The sequence below is a fragment of the Rattus norvegicus genome, chromosome 5 (assembly GCF_021556685.1).
Source record: "Rattus norvegicus strain SHRSP/BbbUtx chromosome 5, alternate assembly SHRSP_T2T, whole genome shotgun sequence".
NCBI lineage: Eukaryota > Metazoa > Chordata > Mammalia > Rodentia > Muridae > Rattus > Rattus norvegicus.
In genome coordinates this window covers 123,804,978-123,830,900 of record NC_141538.1, presented here as the reverse complement: position 1 = coordinate 123,830,900, position 25,923 = coordinate 123,804,978, and the positions used below count along the sequence as shown (strand labels likewise).

The window sequence follows — 25,923 nt, the reverse complement described above, 5'->3', positions numbered from 1 at the left end:
ACAGATGATGGTGAGTAACCACCCAGGTGCTGAGGATAAATCAGCCAGAGCTTCTAACAGTTAAGCCATCTCTTCAATCTCAACTACTGACATTTAAACGAAGAAATTTTCACCGTCACTTTAGATGGAGGAAAACTGGAATATGGCTCTAGTTTACATAACTTCAGTGTTCTGCACCAGTGTGCACAAATAGGTGTATATACAGAAAATTTTTGGCTTGGTGATGGTTGCCAGCACTTGGGAAGGATACAGAAACAGGCAGATCTCTATGAACTCGAGGTCAGCTTGGTCTACAGAGCGAGTCCCAGGACTGCCAAGCTTACACAGAGCAGCTGTCTTAAAAACACCCCCCACCCCCCAAAAAAACCTAATATAAAAGTAGTGTCCCCTTTAGCCCAAGCAGGCTGCAAACTTACTGTGTAGGCAGGCAACGACCTTGAACTTTGATCTGATCCCCTGCTTCTACCTCCCAGGTGCTAGGACTACAGATATGGCTTAATAGCCTTTGAATCTGTTCAAATTATTCTATTTAAAACAAAATTTAAATACATCTTTGTACATATCTTAAATATGTCACTTTTCATGTTCTAGCATAGGAAGACCAATTCAGATAATAAAATACATCAACAGGCTAACTTGGGTGGATGGTCTTGTATGAGTCCTAAAAATTCCAAGTAACCAGAATTACAAGACTTAAAGATAATATATCAGTAGAAAAAAAAAAATCAAGATTAAAATCCGAAAAGTCATTCTTTCAATGGGCTGGGTATTTTGATGCCATTTTGATGCTATGGATGACACTGGGAAAGCCTGTCAAGACTGGTACTGGGGATTGTCAGACACACTGCAACTGTTGCTTATGAAAATGAACCAATATTCAGGTATTTCAAATACCACTATGGGCTACCTACCAATAGAACAAAAAATGTTGTGACAAGTTTTATTTGCAAAATAAGTGGTGTGAACTTCACTGAAAAAGAAAACTAGTAATTTTTAATTATATAGTTCAGAGATATGGTGGTATACACTTTAACTCTATCACTTAAAACAGAAGATCAAAGCCAGTTGGACTACATGTCTAGGTGTACCAGATGCACACCTTTAATCCCACCATTTGGGAGGCATAGACAGATCTCTTGAGTTTGTGGCCAGCCTGGTCTATGTAGTGAGCTCCAGTTCAGTCAGAGCTACATTAACAGAGAGTCCAAATGAACAAAACAAAAACCCCCAACCCAAACCTCCCTGTCTATTAAAAAGTTTAAGAAAAGACAGACAGAAAACAATCCAATGTTGGGTAACTAAACCAGGAACCACTGACAAAACTTCATTGCGCGGTCCACGGGCATGGAGGCACAGGGAGAGTACAGCCTGCACTGTGTGCTCCGAGCAGCATGGAGTTTAAGCACTGAGACTAAAACACAGTGAACAACTAGACATCACACACATCACATGAGTATGCTTACAAAAATATTTTAATGAGCATATCAGAATGGCAGAAGGAAATGGGAGAAAGGACATATTTTACAGTGCAAAATTATTATGCAGAAATTTAAAAACATCTAATTCATAATTTTGAATGCCTACTTAAATTACTTCAAATACCTTTTAAAGCTCAAGAGATCTGTGTTGAACTGAGTTACAGATTGTGAACCTTAGTGAGAATACATCATAAATACATCATCATTGTATGTTCCAGATGAAAATGACAGTGCTTGGCTAGGACCTAATAACTACCAACAGAGCCATTTCTATCTGAGTCAGCATATCAGGCTGGCCTCAACTCACCAGGTAATGAGGATGGCCTTGAACTTCTGATTCTCCTGCCTCCACCTCCCAAGTGCTTAGGATGACAGGCATGCACCACTATACCCAGTTCCTGTGGTACTGGGGATGGAACCCATTTTGCATGCATGTTGGGTAAGCATTCCAGCAACTGAGCTACATCCCTACTCATGAATGCTTATTTTCTCATCTCAGTTACTTAAGTGTTCAACAGTTAGGAAATACACCAAATCTTAAGCAGATTACTCATGATATTGTCAAACTGTTTAAAAGTGCAATGACTTAAGTTTCAGTGGCTGCATTTTTTGAACAAAGGGTGAAATACCTATACAAACACAGAATATAGTTGGGAAAAGCTGAGCCTTGTGTATTAGAGGAATGTTTCATTATGCATACTTTAAAAAGAAAAGATTTATGAACACTTATACACCTGGCACATTTGCCAACATGCCTGAGAATTTCCTTAAAACGTTCCTGTTACAACAGTTTCGAGAAGTCCAAGAACGTGTCGAGCAGAGGCATCCTTTAAAAGGCGGACTGACATCTTCCATAGTGTAATGATTAAAAAGCATAGCATCACTTAAAGATCACCTGTGACAAGGAGCTGGGATGGCCTGGACTCATATAATAAAACCTGCTTTAGAAAATAGACTGTTGCTGGGTGTGGTGGGAAACACCTCCAATCTCAGCATTAGCGGGCTGAGGTAGAAGGGTTGTTAAGTTCCAGGCCAGCCTGGGCTACACAGTGAGACTCTGTGGGGGTGGGCAGGGAGACAAGCTATGACCATCTGCTAAAGGTACTTGACCTACTGCCATTCTGGATAAATTAATGTTTTCAATAAAACAAACTAAACCCTCTCGTGCTTCTCAGCACTTCCACCTGAAGGCAACTCACTGGACTATTTCTGCAGAAAACAGTAAATGCGTATTATTATGATGTGCTGTCAAGGTGGCTTCTAATACTGATTTGGGGAAAGAAAAGTTTGTACCCATTGTGAAGGGAAGCAGTCTGGACAAATGTAAGAATACTATGAGGGAGAGGCCTGGGTGATCATTCTCAGTGCAAACCTTAACCCACCCTGCATCAGACAACTGAGCCACTAAAAGGACACAGATCTGTCTTTGAAAGCAGTGGCTCTTGAACTGACGGCTGAGATCAAACTGAAGGCAGCATTTGGGGATGTGCCTGTGTGAGAAAAGGTAGTTAATCATCATTCACTAAAAAACAGTCCAGAGATAGATTGGTCTATCAGCTGTATAAAACTACATTTTGTAAGAAGAATTTTGCACTAACAATAAAATGGCATCCATTCTTACAAGGCTAGTGCAATAACCCTTTTTAAAGTCACACAGAACAATGGTTATTTTGTATGTGTTTCATTTTGGAAAAAGTATCAAATGTGACAAACTGGATTACAACTGGAAAGATCTGAAAATTCTTAAAACCACTATTTTCTCATAAAAATGAATATTGCTACCTGTCAACAGTTACTCCTTGGATGTGGCAATATTGCAACATCACGTGACCTTCCCTTTCTGTTGACTGAAACAATGAGAAATCTTGTAGGGCACATGAGAGTAACTGAACAGGATTCTATTCAGCACGATACATCTACACACTTAAGCTGACAGTAAGTCTTTGTTTTGTTTCACAATTAATTTATAAAATTATAGCAAATGCAAACAAGCTTGTAATCTGAGTATCATGCTGAAATTTAGAAGTCCCAAATTATGTCAGTAAGTAGAAGTTTGAAAATAACATAATTCTTTATGAATGCTTTTACCACCTGGATAAGAAACATGACTTGGTTAACTACACACACACTTAAAAATTCATTAGAAAAATCTTAGCAAAATAAAATGAAAGCTGACAGACTCAGAATATCAGTTCCTCTCATAAAAGTTTACCAACTGTACAAGTTAAGAAAATTATACAAGCTTTTTTTGTATTAAGAAAGGACAGCTCAGTCAAGACATATGTACTGTAAAAATCTTTCAAAGGCTACAAAGAATCTGGAAAAATACAGAATGTATTTCTTAAGCCCAGATAAGAATATGGAAAGACATCATTGATGTCAACAATTTTACAAATACAAACCTGACTTGGTTTATTTTTAAACTTCTACATATAAAAATCATGCTAGCATAACCTTCAGGATTCATGAGGGTTTCCTTAATGACGATGTTCAATTTGTATGGAGAGAAAAATGTCTGTTGTAAAGACATTTCTAGATAATAAAAAAAATTGGTGTTGAACAGAAACAAACTTTTTTCTTCCTCATAAAGAATAAGGAAAGATTACCTTTTAGTCAAATATGACTTGTTTCTCAAAGGAGAAGGTGCAGTTAAGTCTTTGGGTCATTCAAATTTACCAATGTTTTTATATCCTTAAAGAGGGCTTCAAAATTTGAAGTAAAAGAACTTGCAAAAAGTAGAATTATGAATCCCATTTCTTAAAGTTAGGACCTAATTCCAATTTCAAGAGTTAACAACTGCTTCAAGGAAATCAGCTTTCTAAAGGTCACCCCCCCAACCCTGAAAATTGTAGTCAAACCAGACTTTACTGCAAAGAAAGTAAAATAGGCCTAAGAGTTAGTCATTTGTGTTTTCATGTTCCTCAAACTTCCCATGTGAGACTGCTTCCTGGAAAAACTCAGACGAACCCGGACTTTCTTTCCCACTGCTGTTTATCCGCCGCCTTTTGGCAGGTCTCTCATTTTTTTCATCAAAATCATTTTCATTTCTTGCAGTCATATGGGCAAGTTTTGGGTCAGTGGCAAGGTTATTTTCTTCGTAACCATTAGTGTCCACATCTGTAAGAAGTGGTTTCTTATTTCCACCTGTTGGTCCATTAACATGTAAGCCTTCAACTTTTACTTCTTCTTTGTTTAGTATTTCTCCTGGTCCATTAGATGACACACCTACCCTCGGAGAAAGATAAATGAAACTTAATACAAAAGGTTAAAATTGTCAACTATTCTAAAATAGCTGCTACAATATATCCATTTCCAGCAAGAAACAAGGAAAGCATCAATTTTGAGTGCACTCACCCGTGGCATGAACCATGGTTCAACTGCTTACCAACAGACATAGCAAGGTCTCCGTAAGCTATACACTGCAGCTGTCTTACACACCAGAAGACTCAAAGCAAGTGCACGTTACATAGCTGATGTGAAGATCCACTAAAACAATGGATTTTAACCTGACTTATATTAAAAGTGTAAAAGGGGCCGCAGCAATGGCTCAGTGGCTAAGAACACCTAATGCAGCTAGAAGTCCTCCATGTGGAGGCTTATAGACACCTATAACTCTTAATTCCACATGGTGGCTCACAACCACATATAACCCTAATATAACCACCTATAACCCTAGTCTCAGGGGATCTAACACCTTTTCCCAGCCTCCTCAGGTCTCATGCACACATATAGTATACATACATACTACATAATTCACACATGGCACCCATACACATAAAATTTGAAAATATAAATATTAAAAGAAGTATCCTAAGTATTACTATGTAAGAATATACTGACACTGTTCCCACAGGAGGTGGGATCTGAGGCTGAGGCCATTCTGGATTGTATGTAGCAAGAACCTATCTATCTACAATAGGTATAAAAAGTAAAATTATTCTAGTAATTTTTCTAATGTAGCAGAAAGAGAATATCAGAGCTGACTTCAACACTAGAGATAATCAAATCATTCATTCATTTATATAAGCATTCTATTTGCATATATGTCTGCAAGACAGAAGAGGATCAGATCTCATTATTAGGTTGTAAGCCACCATGTGGTTTTTGGGGAATTGAACTGAGGACCTCTGGAAGGGCAACTAGTGCTGTTAACCACTGAGCCATCTCTCCAGACCAATATAATTAAATCTAAATTGTGTGACAAATATTCAACATAAAGGATGAGTCTCAAAGATTGTATTTTGGTCAAAGAAAATACTCAATTATTCTCAATTTAATATGTATCCAAATCTTGAATGCACACAGGAACTAAGTATCATATAATACTGAGGAAATAATTCTGTGGTAGCTAGTCTAAAAAACTACATTAAACTGATTAAAGACAAAGAACTGTAGTACTATTTTGGTGCATTAATTAAAAAGGAAATAAAGCTAAAATATTAAGTATGTAAAAAAAATTAAGCTACAAAGTTCTACCCTTTCTTTGAAAAACCTGAAAATTTAGATTATATTCACCTAATCTCTTCTGAGGTAAATATTATTTCCTGGCATTTTATGAAAATTATCTTACTCTAACAGTGTTTTCTCTATTAAATAGATGAAAGAGGAAAGGATTTCCTTGGTGTTAAGATGTTAAAAGTACCAGGAGTCTGAACTCCCTGAGTATCCACCTCAGTTCTGAGCTCCAGTCGCACTGCGTCTTACAGCTATAAACAAGGGTGCACTGACTGTCGGACAGCAGTCTAACAAGCAGCTCTGACCTGCACAGCCACTGAGACCCACATTCTGCATGTCTGGCTTGTTCTTTGTCTTGGGAGGGGAATTTTTGGGAGGAATTGTGACAGAGTTTCATGTGTAGCTCTGGCCCGCCTGGAACTCAACGATGTAGACCAGGCTGTCCTCTCAGAGAGATCTCTTGTTTGGCTTGTTTTTAGAGAGAGAGGTATAGAAATGCATGAAATGCACTATGTAATGAATATACCACCATAGAGAGAGTTTGGGGGGTCAAAGCTTTGGGGCTTTTCTTCTATCTTCTCCATGGTTCTCCCCAGTTTTAGTCTTTAACTCCAATTTCCTTCTTATGATGATGCTGTACAATCAGGCTTGCTATTTTCTGTTCAATAATATTCTTACTTGAGACAATTAAAAGTAGAAATCAAAACGATTCTGAGAACAGCCCTTACAGACGGTCCTTCACATACTCTGAATGAAGAATACTGTTTTTATCGGTTTGTGTGAGTGTGTGTGTATGGGTAATGTGTGTGTGTTGTGTGGTATGTGGTGTGTGGCATGTGGTGTGTATGTGTGTGTGGTATGTTTATATATGTGTATGCATGTTTATGTGTGGTGTGCAACAAGTGTGCACGTGAGAAAGAGAATAAAGGCTTCTGCAGAACACCCATGGCCAAGCTAGCAGCTGCTTCACATATGTTCACTGTTCAGGTTACTATGCAAAGTCAAATATTCAAAAATTCACTTATTACCTATATTTTGTCTTTATGATTAAAGCGCATGCTACGATTTCTCAAACTAATAGAGAAAGAAGCATGTTTCCGATGTAAAATGTGTTGATAATATGTCTTAGAGTTAAAAGCGGTACTCAACCCTAGGCATCATCCCACTCCCATGGGATCAAAGGAGAGGTGTCAGTTAATATGAATTTCCCTGTGTAGCTTGTTTCATGAATTTCCTTTTATGATGTCATTAAGAATTCTTTCCAGTGATTCCATGGTGTCTCACATTATTTCCGTCCTCAGCCTCTAGTTTACAGTACACTGCTTTGAGCCATTCAAAGTGCCCTTCACTGTGAAGAAAGGTGTGTTCCCACGCTGCTCACCATTCTGATTGCTATTGCTGAGCGTGCCGTCTTCTTTCTCCGACTGGCTGGTACTACTGTTTGAGGCGGTGGGAGGAGGGGATGGTGCTCGGCTAGAAGCAGCACTTTCACTTTCATCCAAAAGACGATCCATGTAATCCCTGAAGTTAAATAACACAATTATTTCCTTAGAGAAAATGGTGAAAGTTAAAATTAGTTTAAGTTAAATTTACATGCCTCTGTTAACAAATACATCCTGATTGCCACTTTCATCAGGTCAATGCCTTCCAGCATCTCAACACTTACTTCCGGCTAAACATTTATAGGACTCTGTATGAAGGAGAGAAGCTAAGGAACACATAAGTCCATAGCAAGTTTCAAGACGTTAAGATGCGGAAAAGGGCTCAAAATGGCCCAAATGAAACTGGAGTGTGTGTAAATACAGAGGTAAGGATGAGGGCACTGGGAGTACAAGATGACTTCTGAACAGAAGCAGACTGAGTTTTCAGATTCCTAGAGGCAACCTTGAAAGTGCAACTGGGGCCTAAAACAGAGGAGTCACCCCTGCCTAGCCAGCATATAGATCAGTGTGATCTGTACGGTGATGGGCCTAGTCCTGGGCTGATGTATAACTTCATTACTACCTCAGCTGAGTGTCACAATGTGCTGGGGTGAGAAAGCCTGTCTGAAGGAGATAAACCCTTGTGTCCTATCTACACACAAGGTTATCGTATTGAACACGGAGGTGGCAGACTATGGCCTGTGGATTGGCTGCCATTTCTGTACAGTCCAACTAAAACCCGGTCATACACTTGTTACCCTTTGTAGCTCCCTAGACAAGCTAGCAAGCTTTGGGTGCCTAGGAAAGACCCTGTCTACTGTAGGCAGTTCCTGAAAAGCAACACCAGAAGTTGCCCTCTGGCCTCAATACACACATATGTGTGCACACATGGGACAAACATGTATCACAGAAACATTATGTCCAGGAACTAATAAACATAACGTTCTGATACTGAAAATGAAATGGCGCTTAGGATCTTCCAGCTCTCTGCTGTACACTGTCATTAAAAAAGAGCTGCAAAGTCAATCTGAAGCACACAGAGAAATAGGTAAGATGTCTATCACAGGAACTTCAGAAGCTAAAGCAAAAAGAATAGATAACTACACAGACAGAATTACTGGAAACAAAGCCTAGTGGGAGTAAACACTGGAGAGTTAAAAAAAAAAACTTCAAAAGAAAGCTAGATAAAAAGACATCAAATTTATATTCAAATTCTGAATATGACAATGATACTGTGACAGATAGCCATTATCATCTTTATTTTTATCAATGAAATCCCAAATGCTTAGGAAGAAAGTCGGGTCGAACAATTGAGGAGTTAAAAGCGCTGGAGTTCAGGTAACTGGAGTTTTAAGTATTATTCGGAATAGCAAGCTCTCCAATGTGAATGTGGCTCTCAATCCCTCCCCTGTAGTGGAGCTCTCAGAGGCTGTGGGCAGCAAGGGCAAATGCGCTTCATTCTGGGGAACAAGGGAAAGTAGCAGAACAGAAAAACTTAACAAGGACTTTTAAGATAATGCATCTAGTCTAATGTGAACCTAAAACAAGGGAAAAAAAAAATCACAAGTTTTACTTTAAGGTAGTGGTTCTCAATGTGTGGGTCACCCCCGCCCCCAGGGGGTCACCTAAGATATTAGAAAACACAGATATTTACAATTTATATTAGTAGCAAAATTACAACAAAAATACTAATATGAGGTAGCAACAAAAATAATAATATAATTGAGGAACTGTATTAAAGAGTCATAGCATTAGGACTGTTGAAAACCACTGTTTATGGCATTAAACATGTATTATATAACCACCTAAGATAGAACTAAGCAGAAATGCAAGCAAGCCAAAAATATTTCTCACAGAAAATCTTAATTTCTCAAAACATGCACAATAAAGCAAAGCCTGGTCATTACTTCTTTTCAATGTCTATTACCTATGCCGTAAGATAATGTCTTGCTATGTAGCCCTGGCTGGTGAAAACTGTACAGCCCCAGCTAGATTTACACTCGTGGAAATCCTCCCATCTCAGCTTTCTGAATGCTGAGATTATAGGTGTGAGGTACCACACTCAGCTGGTTGTGGCTTCTTACAGAAGGTACAGTACACCTGTAAAAAAATACTGTGGTTCCTTGGGGGGAAGAATTTAAGACAGATAGGCGGGCAGGCAGGCAAAGGAATAAGAAGCTCAAAGGAATAAAAGTAAATCCCACAAAACCATGGTTATTGCCTATAGGAAAAAAACAAAGATATTTGTGACTTCATTCCACTCTGACATGGGATTGTTATTAACTCAGACCTTAGAAAAAACAAAGCGTGGTTTACTTTAACCATGGTTTGTCCACCTACAAGAAAGTTAACCTAGGAGAAATTAAGATGTTCAATACTTTCATAAACTTATCAGAAACTGTGAGAGATTATCAGAGAAACAAAAATGTCTGGTATATCCCTGTCCACCCTGCTGCCCTGGACATCACAGAGCCAACTAAGCCAGGTCCTTAGTCCATTCATTCCTCTGCTAAGGCTTTCTGAAAAAGAAAACTAGATGAACCAGGAAGCAGCATGGCAAATGTGGTGTGTTCTCATGCTGATGATGACAGATTCAGCACTTGTAAACATTGTTTCTGAAATAGAGAAGGGAGGGAGGGAGGGAGGGAGGGAGGGAGGGAGGGAGGAGGGAGAGAGGGAGGGACAGATACAGCTAGTCCTACATCTTTGTAGTACCACTGAATAATCCAGAAAAATAATACATTTAGCAAGTGGTTAAACTGTTTATAAATGATCAAATTAAATTCATTAAAGTATTTGTAAACTATTTCTCAAGCCATACTGATAAGGTTTGTGATGCTCCTTTACATGAAATTCAAGTCTAATGATCACCAACTCTGAATAACTGGAGAACAGAAGAGGTAACTCCACTGTCTTTTGACAAAGATGGACACAGCCATTCATTCCCTCGCTGGGGAGTGGTGCAGGGTCTGCAGCAGACTAGGCAAGGATTCCAACACTGAGCTCTGTCCAGCTTCCATCTATGCTTTTCTATTTTACCTTACTTTGGGCTTTAGAGTGTCTGATCTGAGGAATGTCTGATCGGTATTCTATCTATAAATGAACACAACGAAGAAACACTATGGCCCAGGGGTTTGAAAAATATAATCAAACATATGTGACAAAGCAAATCTGTGTAAAGCAGTTGACATCTTTATTAGCGCATACTGACTACAACATGGACTTACAGCTCAGATAGGTAAGACACGTCATGCAGTGTGATTATACTACCACTGCGTCATGCCCAAGTTTGGGCTGCCTTATTATTATTACATATTGCTTCTGCAATGTCTCCTAGAAGATGCAGGAAAACTAGAAAAAGGTAAATCTCATAAACAAGAAGATTCAATGTGACCTTTCACCCCTTTAAGAATATCTACATTCGTTTCTTGTTTTAGTTGCAAGGATCAAAATGACTGCACAAGAAACAAATTAATTTTGTTTCTTCTTTAACAGCCTTCCACTGGTTATACAGCCCAACAGTTTTAGAAAACCTTGACTTAGTCCTATTTTTACTCCTTTCTCAATGGTCAAAACTAAGTCACATGTGGTGACACACATACATAATCCCAGCACTCGAAAGGTTGACATAATTGTTAAGAATGAGGCCAGCCCAGCCAGGACTACATAGCAAGATTTTGCCTCAAAAAGGAGAGGAGGGAGGGTTGGGGGAAGAAGAAAAGGAGTGAAATCGAGTACAGTGTGAATGCCCTCTCCTTTTCCACCTGCACTCTAAACCTTGGTTTTATGCTTGTCTTAACATGCATGGCAACTTTTAATTTTTTTAAGACAACAAAGTCTGCAAGCTTTACACGTCAAGAGATAATGTTTTTGAACCTACATAAACCGTACTTAGCTAGACTATAAAATGTATGATTCTTTAAAGAAAAATCCAAGAAAGCTTAGAAAAGAACTCACGTTACACCAGGATGAAGATTATATTTCTTTTTTCCAAACCTTGTTTGCTGAGCAAAGAAATCATAACGCTCAGACTTTTTCCACATGTAATAGAATGCTACACATTCACCAACTGATCTTGTTCGGACCTGTAAGAAACAAATGCTTGTTTTTAAGAATAATCTCCTTAACAGTTATTCCATGAAAAACAACTCAAGTCTGCTGGACAGTTTTATGTCAATCTGACACAAAAGCTACTGTTACTTGGGAAGAGGGACTCGACTAAGAAAATGACTCTCTAAAACTGGCCCATAGGCAAGTCTGTATAGAGTTTTCTTGGCTGCTGAGTTACATGGGTGGGGCCAACCAGGGCAGGTGGCTCCAAGCTGTAGAAAGCACACTAGCAGACCATGAGGAGCAAGGCAGTAACCAGTGTCCTTCACTGTTAGTTACTGCTTCAGTTCCTGCCTCTAATGCCTGCCCTACCTTTCTTTATGTGATGCAAAAGTATAAGCCAAATAACCATGTTGTTTTTACCAAAGCAACAGAAACTCTAAGATAGACTGGGAAAAAAATTTAGCTACCACTCAGTTAATATGCATGACAAATGAACATATTTTATGAAAAACTACAGCAACCATGATAAAAACTATTCTTTCTAAATCCATTAAGAAAAATAATAAATCAATAACTATATAAGCTATTTAACATTCCTTTTCCTTAATTCAAGGAGACCACAATTCTATATTTTACAATAAAACAAGTATTTCTCTACTGTAGATAGGAGTGAAAAACAGACTCCAAAGAATACATACTTTTTACTCACAAACTATCTTGGGAATCTAAATTTAAATTTTCTTATAAATGATTTCCCACAAGAAGCATGAAATCAGACCTGAATCTTGAACCTTGTAGAAAATCAACTCAGAATGAATCAAAGACCTTAATATAAAATCTGAACCTCTGAAACGGCCATAGGCTAAACTGTTGAAGGTACAGGTACAGGTGAAGACTTTCCAAGATGCTACCACCAACATAAAAAACAAACCCAAGAAATGATAAATGGGATTGCATGCAATGAAAAGCTTCTGTCCAGCAAATAAAAACTAAGAGTAAAGAAACAACCTACAGAATAGGAGAGAACTTTCACAATCTATTTATCTGAAGTGGATTAATTATTTAGGATATATAATGAACTCTAAAATGGCCAATGAATACCAAGTACTCAGGATTCTTAGCCTTCAGGGAAATGCACTCTAAAACTGCTTTAGGACTCCAATCTTACCCAAATCAGAATGGTTTATCACAAAAAATAAGCAACAAAATGACTGAGAACAAATGCTGAGTGGGTGTGGGAAGACACATGCCCTCTGATGTGGAAAAAGAGGACACTTACACACTTTTCTTTTAAAAAATTACTTATTTACTATATAAATATACTGTAGCTGTCTTCAGACACACCAGAAAAGGGCATCAGATCTTATTACAGTTGGTTGTGAGCCACCATGTGGTTGCTGGGATTTGAACTCAGGACTTCTGGAAGAGCAGTCAGTGCTCTTAACCACTGAGCCATCTCTCCAGCCCAATTGCACACTTCTTGACAGGCATGTAAACTAGTAAAACTAAAATGGAGATCAGTATGGAGATTCCACACAAAACCAAAACCTGACTACAATGTGACCCACCTACATCATTCTCACTTACATACCCAAGTCAGCACATCACAGAGCTACTGGAATATCCATGTTTACTGTTACACTATTCCTCCTAACAGCCAAGAAATGGAATGAGCCTAACTGCCCATGGATATAAAATATAAATGGATATAAAAAATGTACACACACAATACAATTTTCTTCAGCTATAGAGAATAAAATGAAATTACAACATTGTCAAGAATATGGAAGTCTTATGCTAATCAAATAAGCCAGACTAAAAAGGAAAATAGTGTTTTCTTACATTTAAAAATAGTGTTTTCTTACATATAAAAATCTAGATGTAAATTTGTGTATGTGTAACCAGCTCAGAAGTCACCAGCATGGATATGACATGAAAGCAAAGAGGTTACTACCTGAAAGGACGAATGTGAGGTGTCGACGGAAGAACAGAGTATAATATGTGTATAAAAAAGGCACCAAGAATGAAACCCAAAAGTTCAAAAGAAAACAAACAAACATCACCCAATGAGGTCTTACGGGACATGTTTGTTATAATCCCAGCACTTGGGAGGTGGAAGCAGGAGGATGAGGAGGTCAAGGTCATTCCTAGCCATGCTCATTCTCAGCTAGTTTGAGGCCATTCTAGGTCATATAAGACTCTTAGAAACAGAGACAAAACAAAAATCCAAAACAGAATAAGCAACTGATCAACGGACAAAAAATCCTTCCAAAAATCAAGTATCAAGTCATCATACTTATCACCACCACCACCACCACCATGACCAGTGGGAGGGACAGTGAACAGTACAGACAGTTCTCATAGGAACAAATACAAAATACAAACACAAATATAAAAGATCCCTTTATTAGTCCAACAACAATCTAGACTCATTGGCTTCCCAAAATGTTTGAAACTATGCCAGGGAAGAGAAACTGTGACACTAGTGCTTATGTTTTGTATATTAAGACACTACTGTGGCATGCAAATGACCGGCTTCCTAAACATCTGAAACTCATGATCAACAAATAGCGCTGCTAAAAAATCTCCATTGCAGAGACTAAGCCACTAGCCAAAGAGTACACAAGGACAGGCCCTGGGCTCCAGCTGCACAGGTAGCAGAGGATGGCCTTGCTGGGCACCAGTGGAAGGGGAAGCCCTTGGTCCTGCCAAGGCTGGACCTCCAGTGTAGGGGATTGTTGGGGGGGAGTAAGGGAGGTGGATTGGCTGGGGAACACCCTTATAGAATGGGAGGGGGAGGGGTTAAGGGTTAGGAAACTGGGAAAGGGAATAACATTTGAAATGTAAATAAGAAATACCCAATTTAAAAAAAAATGAAAAAAGAAAAAAAAATCTCCATTGCTACTACCTTAGAGAGTTGGCAAAGTTGATGTGTAAGAATAAAATATGTTTCAAAGAGAAATGGAACATGCAGTAGCGCTCTGGAAACAAGGTGGTTAAGAGTTTTAGTCTACAAATTTCTCATCTTGACAAAAACATTTTTTGGCACTGATTTTAGCTGTTGATAACACCCTTTTTTATCTAACATAGATTTTTTTTTTTTATCCCCTTTCTTTCCCTCTGCTTAAACTTAATAAAAGTTGCAAAGCAGTAAGGGCTGGAGAAAGGGCATTTAGTGCGTATCCAAAGGTCCCAGTTTCTAGCACCCACATGGCGGCTCAGTCCAGTTTTAGAAGAGTTAGTGCTCTCTTCTGACCTCCTTGGGCACCAGGAACATATCTGGCACAAATACAAGTAAAACACTAATCAATAGACATGAAGAAAATACTTTCAATGTTTTGCTTCCTAATGAATGATTTCAAGCAAGTCAGTTGTAATTTACTAAAAGCAAAAGCCAAGATATCTATCTTGAGAGTATGCTGTTACCACAATATAAAATCTTCATGAAATAAGCCCACAAAACAGAAGAATGATTCCAAGTATAAAAAGAACAACTTGGTATTTTCACATGGGAACCTCAGAAAATTACTCTCCTAACTTTGCTCACTAAACTACTAAGGACAGCATACAGCATATGGTAGATGACTCTTCAGCACTGAAACCTGACTCAAACATTTATTAAAAAAATAAATAAATAAAAAATTCAAAGTTATAGTCTTAATAAAGCACACAATAAAAATCTGGCTCATGATTCCAAATGAGCTAGTAAGTATTTCAAGTCACACCAAGGGGGGAGGAGGGGTTTCCTTTATACTTTCAGTTACGTTCCAGAGGTGCCCTAGAGAGGTGATCCAACTTGGTAGTAATTTGCATGCAAGGAATACTAGAAAAATAAAATGCACTTTTCAACCTGGAAAAATGAATTTTAGAACAAATTCAGGAAAATGCAGTCAGTCACTAACATAACACAACTCTTTCCCAAGGTGCTGAATGCACTGGATTTGGACACACTGGGTGCCACCCTTTGGACACTAAACACTCAAAGCTCCAAGTTTCTCTTTCATCACTGATGTTTTTCTTTTGTTAAAGATGTAGATATTTTTTGACTTTTCTCTCTCTCTCTCTCTCTCTCTCTCTCTCTCTCTCTATCTATCTGTGTGTGTGTGTGTGTGTGTGTGTGGTGTGCGCGCGCGCACGCACGTGCAAGTGCCAGTCGAAGCTAAAGGTGTAAGATCCTCTGACCTAGAATTACAGGTGGTTGTGAGTCACCCAACATGAGTGCTGGGTATTAAATGTGGGCCTTCTACAAAAGTAGCATTGGTTCTTAACTGGTGGGTGATTCACTAGCAATGCCGGATGTACCCTTCCACATTCATGGATAAATAAATACAATAAAAAACTTTTAAAAATAATTAAATGCTCAAATCTTCAAGTTACTATGGACTTCTTTAGGATATATACTGTGTGACTATTATTTATATATATATTTATATATGGATATTAATCCATCATGTTAAGCTTGCTGTGATTGATGCCTCTGGAAAATATCACTTAAAAGAATATGAGTAAAGACCAATTAGGACTTAGGTAACTGTAAAGAAAATATTTTAATTGTGGTAAGTAAAATGGTTCAGCAGGTAAAGGTGCTTGTCACTAAGACTGACAATCTGAGTCCAATCCCAAGGTCCTTCCTACCTGAGGAAAGGAGAGACTCAAGAGTTGTCCTTTGACTTACACACTACAGCACACAAATATATCACACAAATATTTTCACTGCAAATTTGATGTTAAGGACATTTTACAATTTCAAAATTACTTTAAGGAGGAGTTTGCAACTGATGGCTGCTGGAAGAGGAAACATGTTTTCTTCAATGAGTGACAGGTTAACGGACACTCAGAACCATGCTCCACATCCAGGAAGACAGGCTGAGATGCTCCTGCCATGTGTGCATCTGCATGTATATGTGTATTTAAAGAAGGAAGCAACATAAAGATGGTTGGATAGGATATTGAGGGGTTAGAGGAAAAGAATATGATTAAAAATATATTGTATGAAATCTCAAACGAATGAATAAAATTATTATTTTAAAAATGTAGACAGATCTCTTATCACAGATAACAGAAAGAAGGCCATAATAACTGCACTGCATACACAATCTGAGAAGTTGACTAAAAGACTTATAAATGAATTCAATTCTTAAATACTTACAGTTATCATGCCTTGAAAAGTCACCTGGCAAATATGTCAGGCAGCATAAATATTCGAATTAGTTGTAAATAAAAAGATTATAGTATAGTATTGATTACATAAACTTTAACACTAGGAAACAGCAAGCTAAGACAATTTAGGTTATTAAACTAAATTTCTTTTTGTAAAAAGGAGGCATAAATCTTTACTTACTTTATTAGCCTGAATCAGATGAAAATCTTTCCCATAGGCCTTCAGCCCTTGTTCAAAATTTCTACATTCTTCCTCTGTCCACACAGATAATTCCTCTGGCAAAATGAGGGGATAAGAGCAAATTAATATAATTAATATACAAAGAGGAAACTGAAAGCAAAAGTGTAAAATGTAAATGAAGGGAGTATCTTAATCTTGAATGCTAATACTGCCATTGCAAATGATAGTGGTACAAATTCCTGATTTAATAAAAATTGGAACAATTTGATCCTAAATTCTCCAATCTCAAATTTGGACTACCTGTTCCTTCTTCCCTGTTGAGACAAGGTCATGCTATAGCTCCAGCCAGGCCTCCAATCTGTGATGCTTCTACTGCATGCCGCCTCTTATAGATCTCCTCAGTTCTTCTTAGCCCAACTGACATTAGCCACCTTTCCATTCCTTCAATTTCGTAAGTTCTTTCTGACTTTGGACTCTATATGGAATTATGTTCTGCCGCTTCTTCACCCTCTTTTAGGAGCATAATTGGTACCAGTAAAAATACTTTGTTCTCAAAATTTCCCCTCAAATACTCTCCAAAAATACTTTGTTCTCAAAATTTCCCCTCAAATACTCTCCTTAGCTAGGTTATGCCCAACTACAATGCTTTAACAATACCCTCCAACTCTCCTCTGAGGATCAACACCTATTTTTTCAGTTTGCCCTCTAGGTTGTCAGGCACCATGACAGCTGAGTCTTAAATAGTTAGGTTTTCAGAGATTAAAGAGCCTTCAGATTGATTCCAAGTAAATAAGTAATCCATTACTGTCCTGTCTACAGATACATACACAGTACTTTTAGTGCAGTGGACTAGAAGTTAAACTTAAGAGTAAAAAAGCAAAAATGTGGGTTTCAACTATAGCTTTATTGCTTATGAATTACACTTGCTTCAGCCACAATACTTTGGCTTAGAGAGCTAAATCTCACAATTCCACTTAATACGTTTTTACCTGTATCTTTGTGTGTGTACGTGTATCCGGGTTATGTGCAGCATGGTGAGTTTAGGGAGACCAGAAAACAACTTTATGGAACTAGTTCTTTCCTGCTTCTTCTACATGGGCTCTATCTAGCTATCCAATCCAAGTTGTTAGGCTCTAGTCATCCAATCCAAGTTGTTAGGCTTAAGGTACAACCATTTTTGCCCCCTGGGCCAGCTCAGTAGTCCCAGACTCATAATTTTAAAGTTAGGCAGTAAGTGTTATAGTACTTAGCTCACGGGGCTATTATAAAGATCAAAGATAAAAATCTTTAAATATGTTTGGAAACTGGAAGATATATACTCCAGACTTTCACTTGAATGCCCTGATTTTACATAATAGAACAATTTTAATCCCATTCCCTATAATATTTTGAATGATACTTGCTCTGGAACTATCTACTAAATTCAGAAAGACTAGAACTAGTAAGCTGAAGACACATTCAGGAAAACGGAAAAGCCTAAAATGTAAAAATTTCTGCCAAGTCATACAACAAAAGGGTAGCATGTGCTTACCTCGAGCTGCTTTGACATTAAATCTCAGTCTTCTCAAGGCTTCTTCTGTATCAAAACTGCATTTAACCAATTCATATAAAGCCTAGAAAAATAAAGGTTTTTACCTAAGACTCAGAGGCTATGAACAATTCAGGCTGATGCATGTTTTTAAGAGCACAATTTTCTCAATCATATATTTATTTGTTTCTATGCTTTCTGGATCAATTATAGTAAAAGCAATATACAAAGCATCAAGAAAAAAACTGCACTCCTAACTTTATATGCCCTCTTGCTATGTGCAGTAGAGGGCATGTAACTCGCTGACCACAGTGACGCAGTAACTGAGATACTGACTTCACACAAAATGTTCTGTTTAAGCTGCAATTCTTTGAAGCCTTCTGGGATTCCTAATTATTTTAAACAAATTGAGAAAGAAAACAAACCAACAACAGTTTTTTAAAACTGCTTATATTAGGTTCATGGAAGGTATTAATCTGACTAAGTACATAATGGTTATCTGAGATGCACGTGCCAACTCTATCAGAGTCACGGAGTCTCAGAGAGAGAATGGAAAGCAAAACAAACTCCAAAAGAAAACTTTTAAAAACCTGACAGAAAGTATACTTAGGCAAAGAAAGGTTTCTGTTTCTTGGAGCTGAAGTTACATCACTGGTGTAAGCACACTAAGAGTAGGTCCTGTGCTAATTCCAAACTTCAGAGAAAAGTTCAGGTGGACAGAACACCCACACTCAATGCCGACAGTCCTTTATGAGGACACCCCAGTAGTTATTCCTTACTCACAGACCTGTTCATTGTCTTTTATATGAGATCCTTCAGGAATTGCTTCTACACCTTTCTCATCCCCTGTTCTTCTAGATGCATCCTTAAGAAAGACAATCACTTTATCTTCTGGTAAATATTCTGGATCCCACAGAAGCTGATCATCATTTTCATACACTAAATTAATAAAACAAATGTTAAAACTACCCAAAATCAACATATTATTATTTATGTAGGACATTAGACATATCACTAAACAAATAACTCAGTCTTTTTAGAAATGACATTTATTTTCTCTGTATGTATTGTGTCTGTGCCCCAGCACACATGGGAGGTCAGAAGACTTGTGGGAGTCCCCACATGTGTCTGTCCTGGAACTTGCTTGGTAGATCAGTCTAGCCTCAAATTCACCTACCTCTGCTGGTTAAGGGCATATGCCACTCCCACCCGGCGGGAGTCAGTTCTTAATATGTGGAGTTCAAGGATCAAATTCAGATCATCAGGTGTGGTGACAAGTGCTTTTACCCACAGAACTATCTTGCCAGTCCCCACTGTTTTTTTTTCTTTTTATGAGACAGGGTCTTGATATTGCATTCCAAATGCAATATCAAATGATATTGCCCCAAATTATCATCTCCCTGCCTCAGCTTCCCAAGTGATGAAAGTCAGCTGGGCAGTGGCAACACAAGCCTTTATTCCCAGCACTGGGGAGACAGTTAGATCAATGAATTAGGGGTGGTTCAGGATAGCCAGGTCTACAACAGAGAAATCCTGCCTCTACTGCCCCCCACCCAAAAAGTAAAGCCTAAATCTCAGCAAAATTAAAAAAATAAAAACAGTACACAACCTGCGACAGGGCCTTATGAGTCTAAATGACAGACACACGATGAAACCCAGAAGTCGCAGCCTAAAATGGAATCAGTACCTCAAGTGGGGCACTGGAGGAGCAAGACAAGTACTGCCAGAGTGAGTTCCAAGCCTGGTTAAGTTCCAGAGTGACCTGGGTTAGAAAGAGGCCTGCTGGGTCTACTAAAAAGGACATGAGGACACGTGAACTAGAAAATTAGAAGGGACTGGAAAGGCAAATAGAAAGTGAAATAAAACCAAAACTTTCAGAGAAGTTTGCACGGGAAGGGGAGATATGACAGTGTCAGCATAGCAGAATGGAAATCTAGTTGAACAAAGCTTGTAAGTCCTTTGTTTTTAAAAACAAGAAACAAATATTTAAATTTGAACAGAAAGAAAAATCACTTGATAGAGACACAGGATGACTATCAAAATACCTTGTGTAATAAAGAGGAATTAGCAGCTAATTGAGCATCTCTTCTATGCTGGGCAGTGATTCAATTGTTTCTTCCTCCATTTTCACACACATACTTTAAAATCCACCATTTCCTGGTACTCTCAATATATACTCTCTTCTTAAAAGACAATATATAGAGAAATGTCCTTCTTTTCTAACTGCTAGCATAATAAAGGCCAAAAACTGAAATATGCTGACTGCCTTCATAAGTGAATTTGGACAGAGTACTAGTTTCTGTTTTCTGTTCTGCAAAGGGAACTGATTCCTCATTACTTATGTTTAAAAGGTTGTCTCACGTCTTAAAGAGTAAGTGAAGGGGTAGGTGTCTGAATCCCCAGGTTCTCCAAACTATATAACCTAGAAGACATTTTTGGAATCACTGACAATATTCTGTAAATCCTTAAACTGGGAAGAGGGCCATCACCAGGTGGCGCCACATGGTGAGTTAGCCTCCTGTAAGGCTGGTCAACAGCCAGCTCTGATTATTTCAGGATGACACAATGCCCTTTAGACAACTACACTAGAGTCAGTAATGAGAGTGAGCTGAGAGTAACTGGAGCCTCTCTAAATCCACACTGCATAGGCAATATGCACACAAACGCAGATATGTGACAAACATCAAACATTGGGCATTAAGGATAGCGAGATGGAATAGCGACTGTAAAATGAATCCTCTGTACTTACAGGCTCTACATCTGTGCACTTAATTAACGACAGCATGAAAACACTCAGGAAAAAAGTTTGTGTCTGCACTGACCACATAACTGTCCTTTGTTATTATTCCTTAAGAAACAATTTGATTCACAGAGCATTTACATTATACAATAACCAAGAGATGACTTAAAGCATATGAGAGAGGATGTCCACAGGCTGCATTCAAATTCCAAGTCACATAAGAGACTTGAGTATTTGTGTTTTGGTGTCCATGGGCCAAAGAAGTCAGCTACCAGACAGCAAGACATGTGTAGTTTGTCAAGCATCAATTATAACTCATATAAAACTATAAACAAATGTAAATGAAGGTATAATCAAGGATATTTTTGTAACCAAAATAAATGCAGGTTTCATAGAGAAATGCCTAGTGAGTGTCTATCAGTAAGTTCTAAATTTTAAGTGTTTACATCAGGAGTGATAACCGGTGGGCAAGAGTCCAGTAAAGCCAAATTTAAGGACAGACCTACATCTGTCGTCCTTTTGAAGTCATTGTGGGGGGAGGGGGTATCTTTCATCACTGAAAAGAACTCTGATCCATCTCTACAAGGACATCAGAACCAGGCATGGTGGCACGCACCTGTTATCTATCTAATTGGGAGCTTCAAGCAGGAAAATAGCAAGTTCCAGGTCAGCCCAGACAACAGATCAAGATGTGTCTCAGCACTTGGGTTTTACAACAGGAATGCACCAGTCAGCAATATCTTTTTGCAAACTTTATTTTTAACAGTATCTTGTGTAATAATGATATTTGCTTTATGTTCTCAGGGTACACTACAAAGAAATAGATCTCACATTTTGCTCACATTATTTGCCCTCCCCTCAAAATGGGAACTTCTGAAACTTCAAGTTAAGGCAAGGGTCCTGAACAGCAGCAGCCTGCCTCCTGACTTCTTCAGACAACGTCACTTTCCTGCGTCCTGTCTGGTCTCCCTAATCTACCAAGTATACTTAATCTCTCAAGTAAAAACCAGACATGGCAGCACACATATTTGATCCCAGCACTTGTGGGACTGAGGCAAGCCAGGAACACAGATTGAACCCCTAAGAAATCCAATCTCAAAAAGAAAAAAGCAGAAATAAAAAGCTTCTCATCAAATTTACACCTTACTGCAAATAAATTATACACGAATGATTTCTAAAATCATGAAAATGTTAAGCCAGAATAGACATTTTTTTTTGAGATAGGATTCCTTTGTGTAGCTCTGTAGACCAGGCTGGACTTGAACTCACAGAGATCCACCCATCTCTGCCTCCTAAGGGTTAGAATTAAAGGTATAGAAATTACAATTTATTTACTATGATATTTGACTATAGATATTAAAAGGTCAAGAACAAGAAGAGATAATCCTTTAATCATGATACCAAACTATCATGTTTTCCTTTCATCTACTAAAAGGCTTGTCGTGTGCTAGGGAGTGAACCCACTAAGGCTTTGTGTATGGTATGTACACCATACACCAAGTGTTTACCACTAAGCCACACTCTCAGCCCTTAATATGAAACTTTCAAAATATAGGCATTATTTTCATAGCAAAAAAATTTAAGACATCTAGTAAAATGGAACAAAAATTTACCTTTCAGTTTCCTACTAACAGAAGAGAGGAACTCAGCTGTGATTATAGCCTGCTATTGTATAGACACAGTACTAAAATTTCAATTATATACAGAAGACAACAGACCATTCATTCTTTTGCACACAATCATATGGAATATACAGAATTCCAGCATAGAACAAAGTGACTCCTCTTTGGTGCCCTCAATGGTTCTATGTGTTACAGGAGCTAAGCTAGACAAACTTGCTAAAGGCAAGGGCCAGTGATATTAAAACAGTTGGCTACAAAATTAATAGCCTGTGATGTATCATCCTACTTCTCACCTCCTGTAGTCAGGAGAGCAGGCATATATTTAAAACAAAGTATCTAGTGGAAATGGTAAAATGAGAATAAACATCAAAACCTCAACTCTAAGGTGCTCTGTGTAAAGCTGTAATATTAAGAAAATGAAAACGAAATGCACTCTTGGCTTCATGGCTTCAAGTCACACTGTACCACATATGAACTCATTCAGGACACATATGCCTTCTTTCTATAACCCACCTAAAAAAGAGGTAGGTGCTCTTTAAAAAAACCCAAAAGAAAACAGAAAAACCAAAATCCTCATTTACTTTACATTATTAGATGTTGACTGGCCTTAGGACTTTGATGTAAATGCTTAAAAAGAACTGCAAAATTTAAATATACAAGTAGTATTTCCCAATGATTTTAAGACACAAATAACAAAACATTCCTTTTTAGTAGTACTGAGTTTTAGAAGTAAATAAGCAACCACTTATCAGTTGGTTTTCAAACTGGTAATTAAAAAGTTATAAAAGCTAGAAACTACCAAGTTTGGAACATTTAAAATACAGAAAAACATGTTTATAAAAGAGATATATATATGGCTGGACATTTTAGGGCACACACCTTCAGAATTCACTTGTTTTTTGTTTTATTTATACAGAGAAAACTGGAAACATGGTAAGCAGTATGACTAATATAACAGTTTCTTTTATATATAAGCCATTAAGAGTTATTTAGTAGGCTGTCATGTTCTTATCACATTTTGTATGTTAATTAACAGACCAGGGCTGGGGATATGTCTCAATGGGTATAGTGTCTGCTGTACAAGCCTGAAAACACAGGTTTGGATGCCCAACAGCATCTGTAATCTAGACACTATGGGTAGAAACAGAGATGTTCACTGTCCATCCAGCATAGCAAAATAAATCCTGTGTCTCAAGACGAAGAGTCAACTGTGGAAGGAACCCAACCTTGACCTCTGGCCTCCACATAAGCACAAACAGATGTTGTGTATCTGTACACAAACTCACACCATCCCCTCAGGATAAGTCCATCACTTCAAAAGTTCAGGTATTTAACTTTAACTCACCTTTTTCATTTTCTTTGTATCTACAAACGCCAACTGGAATCTCAGCTTGAAACATGGAGCCTACCATGATTTCCTATTTCAAACATAAAAAAAAAGATATGGTGATATACATCTAATGTTCATGTCTAGCTTCAGTATCTTCTTGGGTAAACTGACTCTGGTCTCTGTCATAAAAACATTACTACCTCATGGTAGTATTGTGAGGATGAATGAGTTAATAATAGCCAGGGGCTTATATATGATTGGATAGGAAATAATGATGATAATGATATACTAAAAATTACTAAATGAATTTTGCTTAATTAAAATAATAAAAAATAGCCTGAAAATCAGAAAAGTCAACTTTGGGTATTTTTCAGAACATCTATACTTAAAATAACTGCACCAGCAGTATCAGTACCACTAGGACATTTTTAGAAATTGAAGTCTTCAGGTTTCTACTCATAGTGAGTAGAAACTCTAGTGATAGAGCTCACTGCTTAACACAGGCAATTTTAAATTACACGTAAGTTTGAGCTTTAAGATAAGGGGATAAAAACATAAAGGTCTGTAAGAAGTTTGGCAGGAACTAAGCACACTCACTTCCAAACCAAGTCTTTGTTTTAGAGGTTAGTGCTTGACTTTCTTTAAAAAAGGTTTGAAACTGGCTCTCAAGAAAGTCAACTGGAAATCACCAATGAGATGTCTCATGACATGGGGATCATAACTGACGAACCTGACACTTCAAAGTAAAAAATGACACATCACAGGTATAAACATGCTGCAGGAAGTTTAGATCACTCTAGGGGTCTGAGAGCTTTCTCTCTGCTGCTGTTGCCACCTCTGTCAACAGCACCTTATTCTACCTACTGTAGCTTCAGACATGTCCAACATGACAAATCCAGTGATCTATTACAGAGAAAACCAGATTTTTCAGTATTCAAGAAAGACGGCCACATACAACAAACTTCTTCTATGTGGTTATTTCAGAACTGACATTAAATAGTATTTTCTGCTGCCAATCCCTGTGCCTCTTTTTACTTTATTCTACCTGTACTTCTTCTAAGGAGACCCAAATAGCCATATTCCTTACGTCTTAACACAGAATAGATAATTATTCCCTATGGATCTTATATGGAATCCCCTTCAGATAATCATCTACACTGTATACTCTGGCACCTCCCCAGATGGGAAAGAATTGCACACAGTAGAAAAGGAAGTGCAGAAGGTAATAACTCAATCTCTGATGACTCACTACAGCTCCTTCTCATATAAGAAAACATCGTAGTCAAAGTTGCTCTGTGATGGCTGCTTTGTTTCAACAGGAACAAATACACATGCAGGCAAAATACCCAGACAGAAAATAGCAAAACAAAACCCGAAAAAAATGGGAAAAACAAACAAAACAAAACAAAAACAAACAAACCCACAACAACAAACTCAAATGGTGTTATTTTTTTTTAAAGAGGACAGATCAGGTAATCATCTCTTGCTAAGGAAAACATCCTTCTATAGAAATGATTTGCTCTAACCAAACCATAGTGTGTATTATGATTTCCTAAGAGGTTCAACTCCTATGCAACATCGTAAAATTAAATTCTACAATTTAACTGTTTGGTTAATTAAATAATGCTATGTAACATTGTCAAGTTTATTTCAGAAGCTAGTTTTTTATTTATAGAGCAGCCCATATAAAACACCAACACTGCATTCAGTCATACTGAGCTTTCTTTAATAAGCAACGTGACGTGGGAAACTGCGATCTTAAACACTAAAAGGTCACATTTTAACAAGGCAACAAAATTCTAATTCTGTATTACTTCAGGACTAGGTTAGAAATTTGGATTTCTAATATATGTGTGAATATCAATACACTCAGCAAAACTCCATTCTACCCACACATTCTGTGAAAAGATAAATGCATTTCTTAGTTGGATATAATAATGAAGAACTTAAACCAA

General features: G+C 37.8%; 1 protein-coding gene across 36 annotated transcripts in view; it reads right to left on the bottom strand.

Annotated features, from left to right (window-relative positions):
* Window positions 1-1,450: 1,450 nt before the first annotated feature.
* Window positions 1,451-25,923, bottom strand: part of Mier1 (MIER1 transcriptional regulator) — a 51,315-nt gene continuing 26,842 nt past the window's right edge. For 15 of the 36 annotated variants that reach the window (XM_087549142.1, XM_087549140.1, XM_087549141.1 and 12 more), the window contains 6 exon segments: window positions 23,984-24,056; window positions 19,064-19,215; window positions 18,280-18,361; window positions 16,749-16,843; window positions 11,312-11,439; window positions 8,585-8,814 (listed from right to left, as the gene is read on the bottom strand). In XM_087549142.1, the coding sequence (XP_087405268.1) occupies window positions 8,751-8,814; window positions 11,312-11,439; window positions 16,749-16,843; window positions 18,280-18,361; window positions 19,064-19,215; window positions 23,984-24,056 (594 nt within the window). In that variant the 3' untranslated portion in view covers window positions 8,585-8,750. 36 annotated transcript variants of the gene reach the window in all.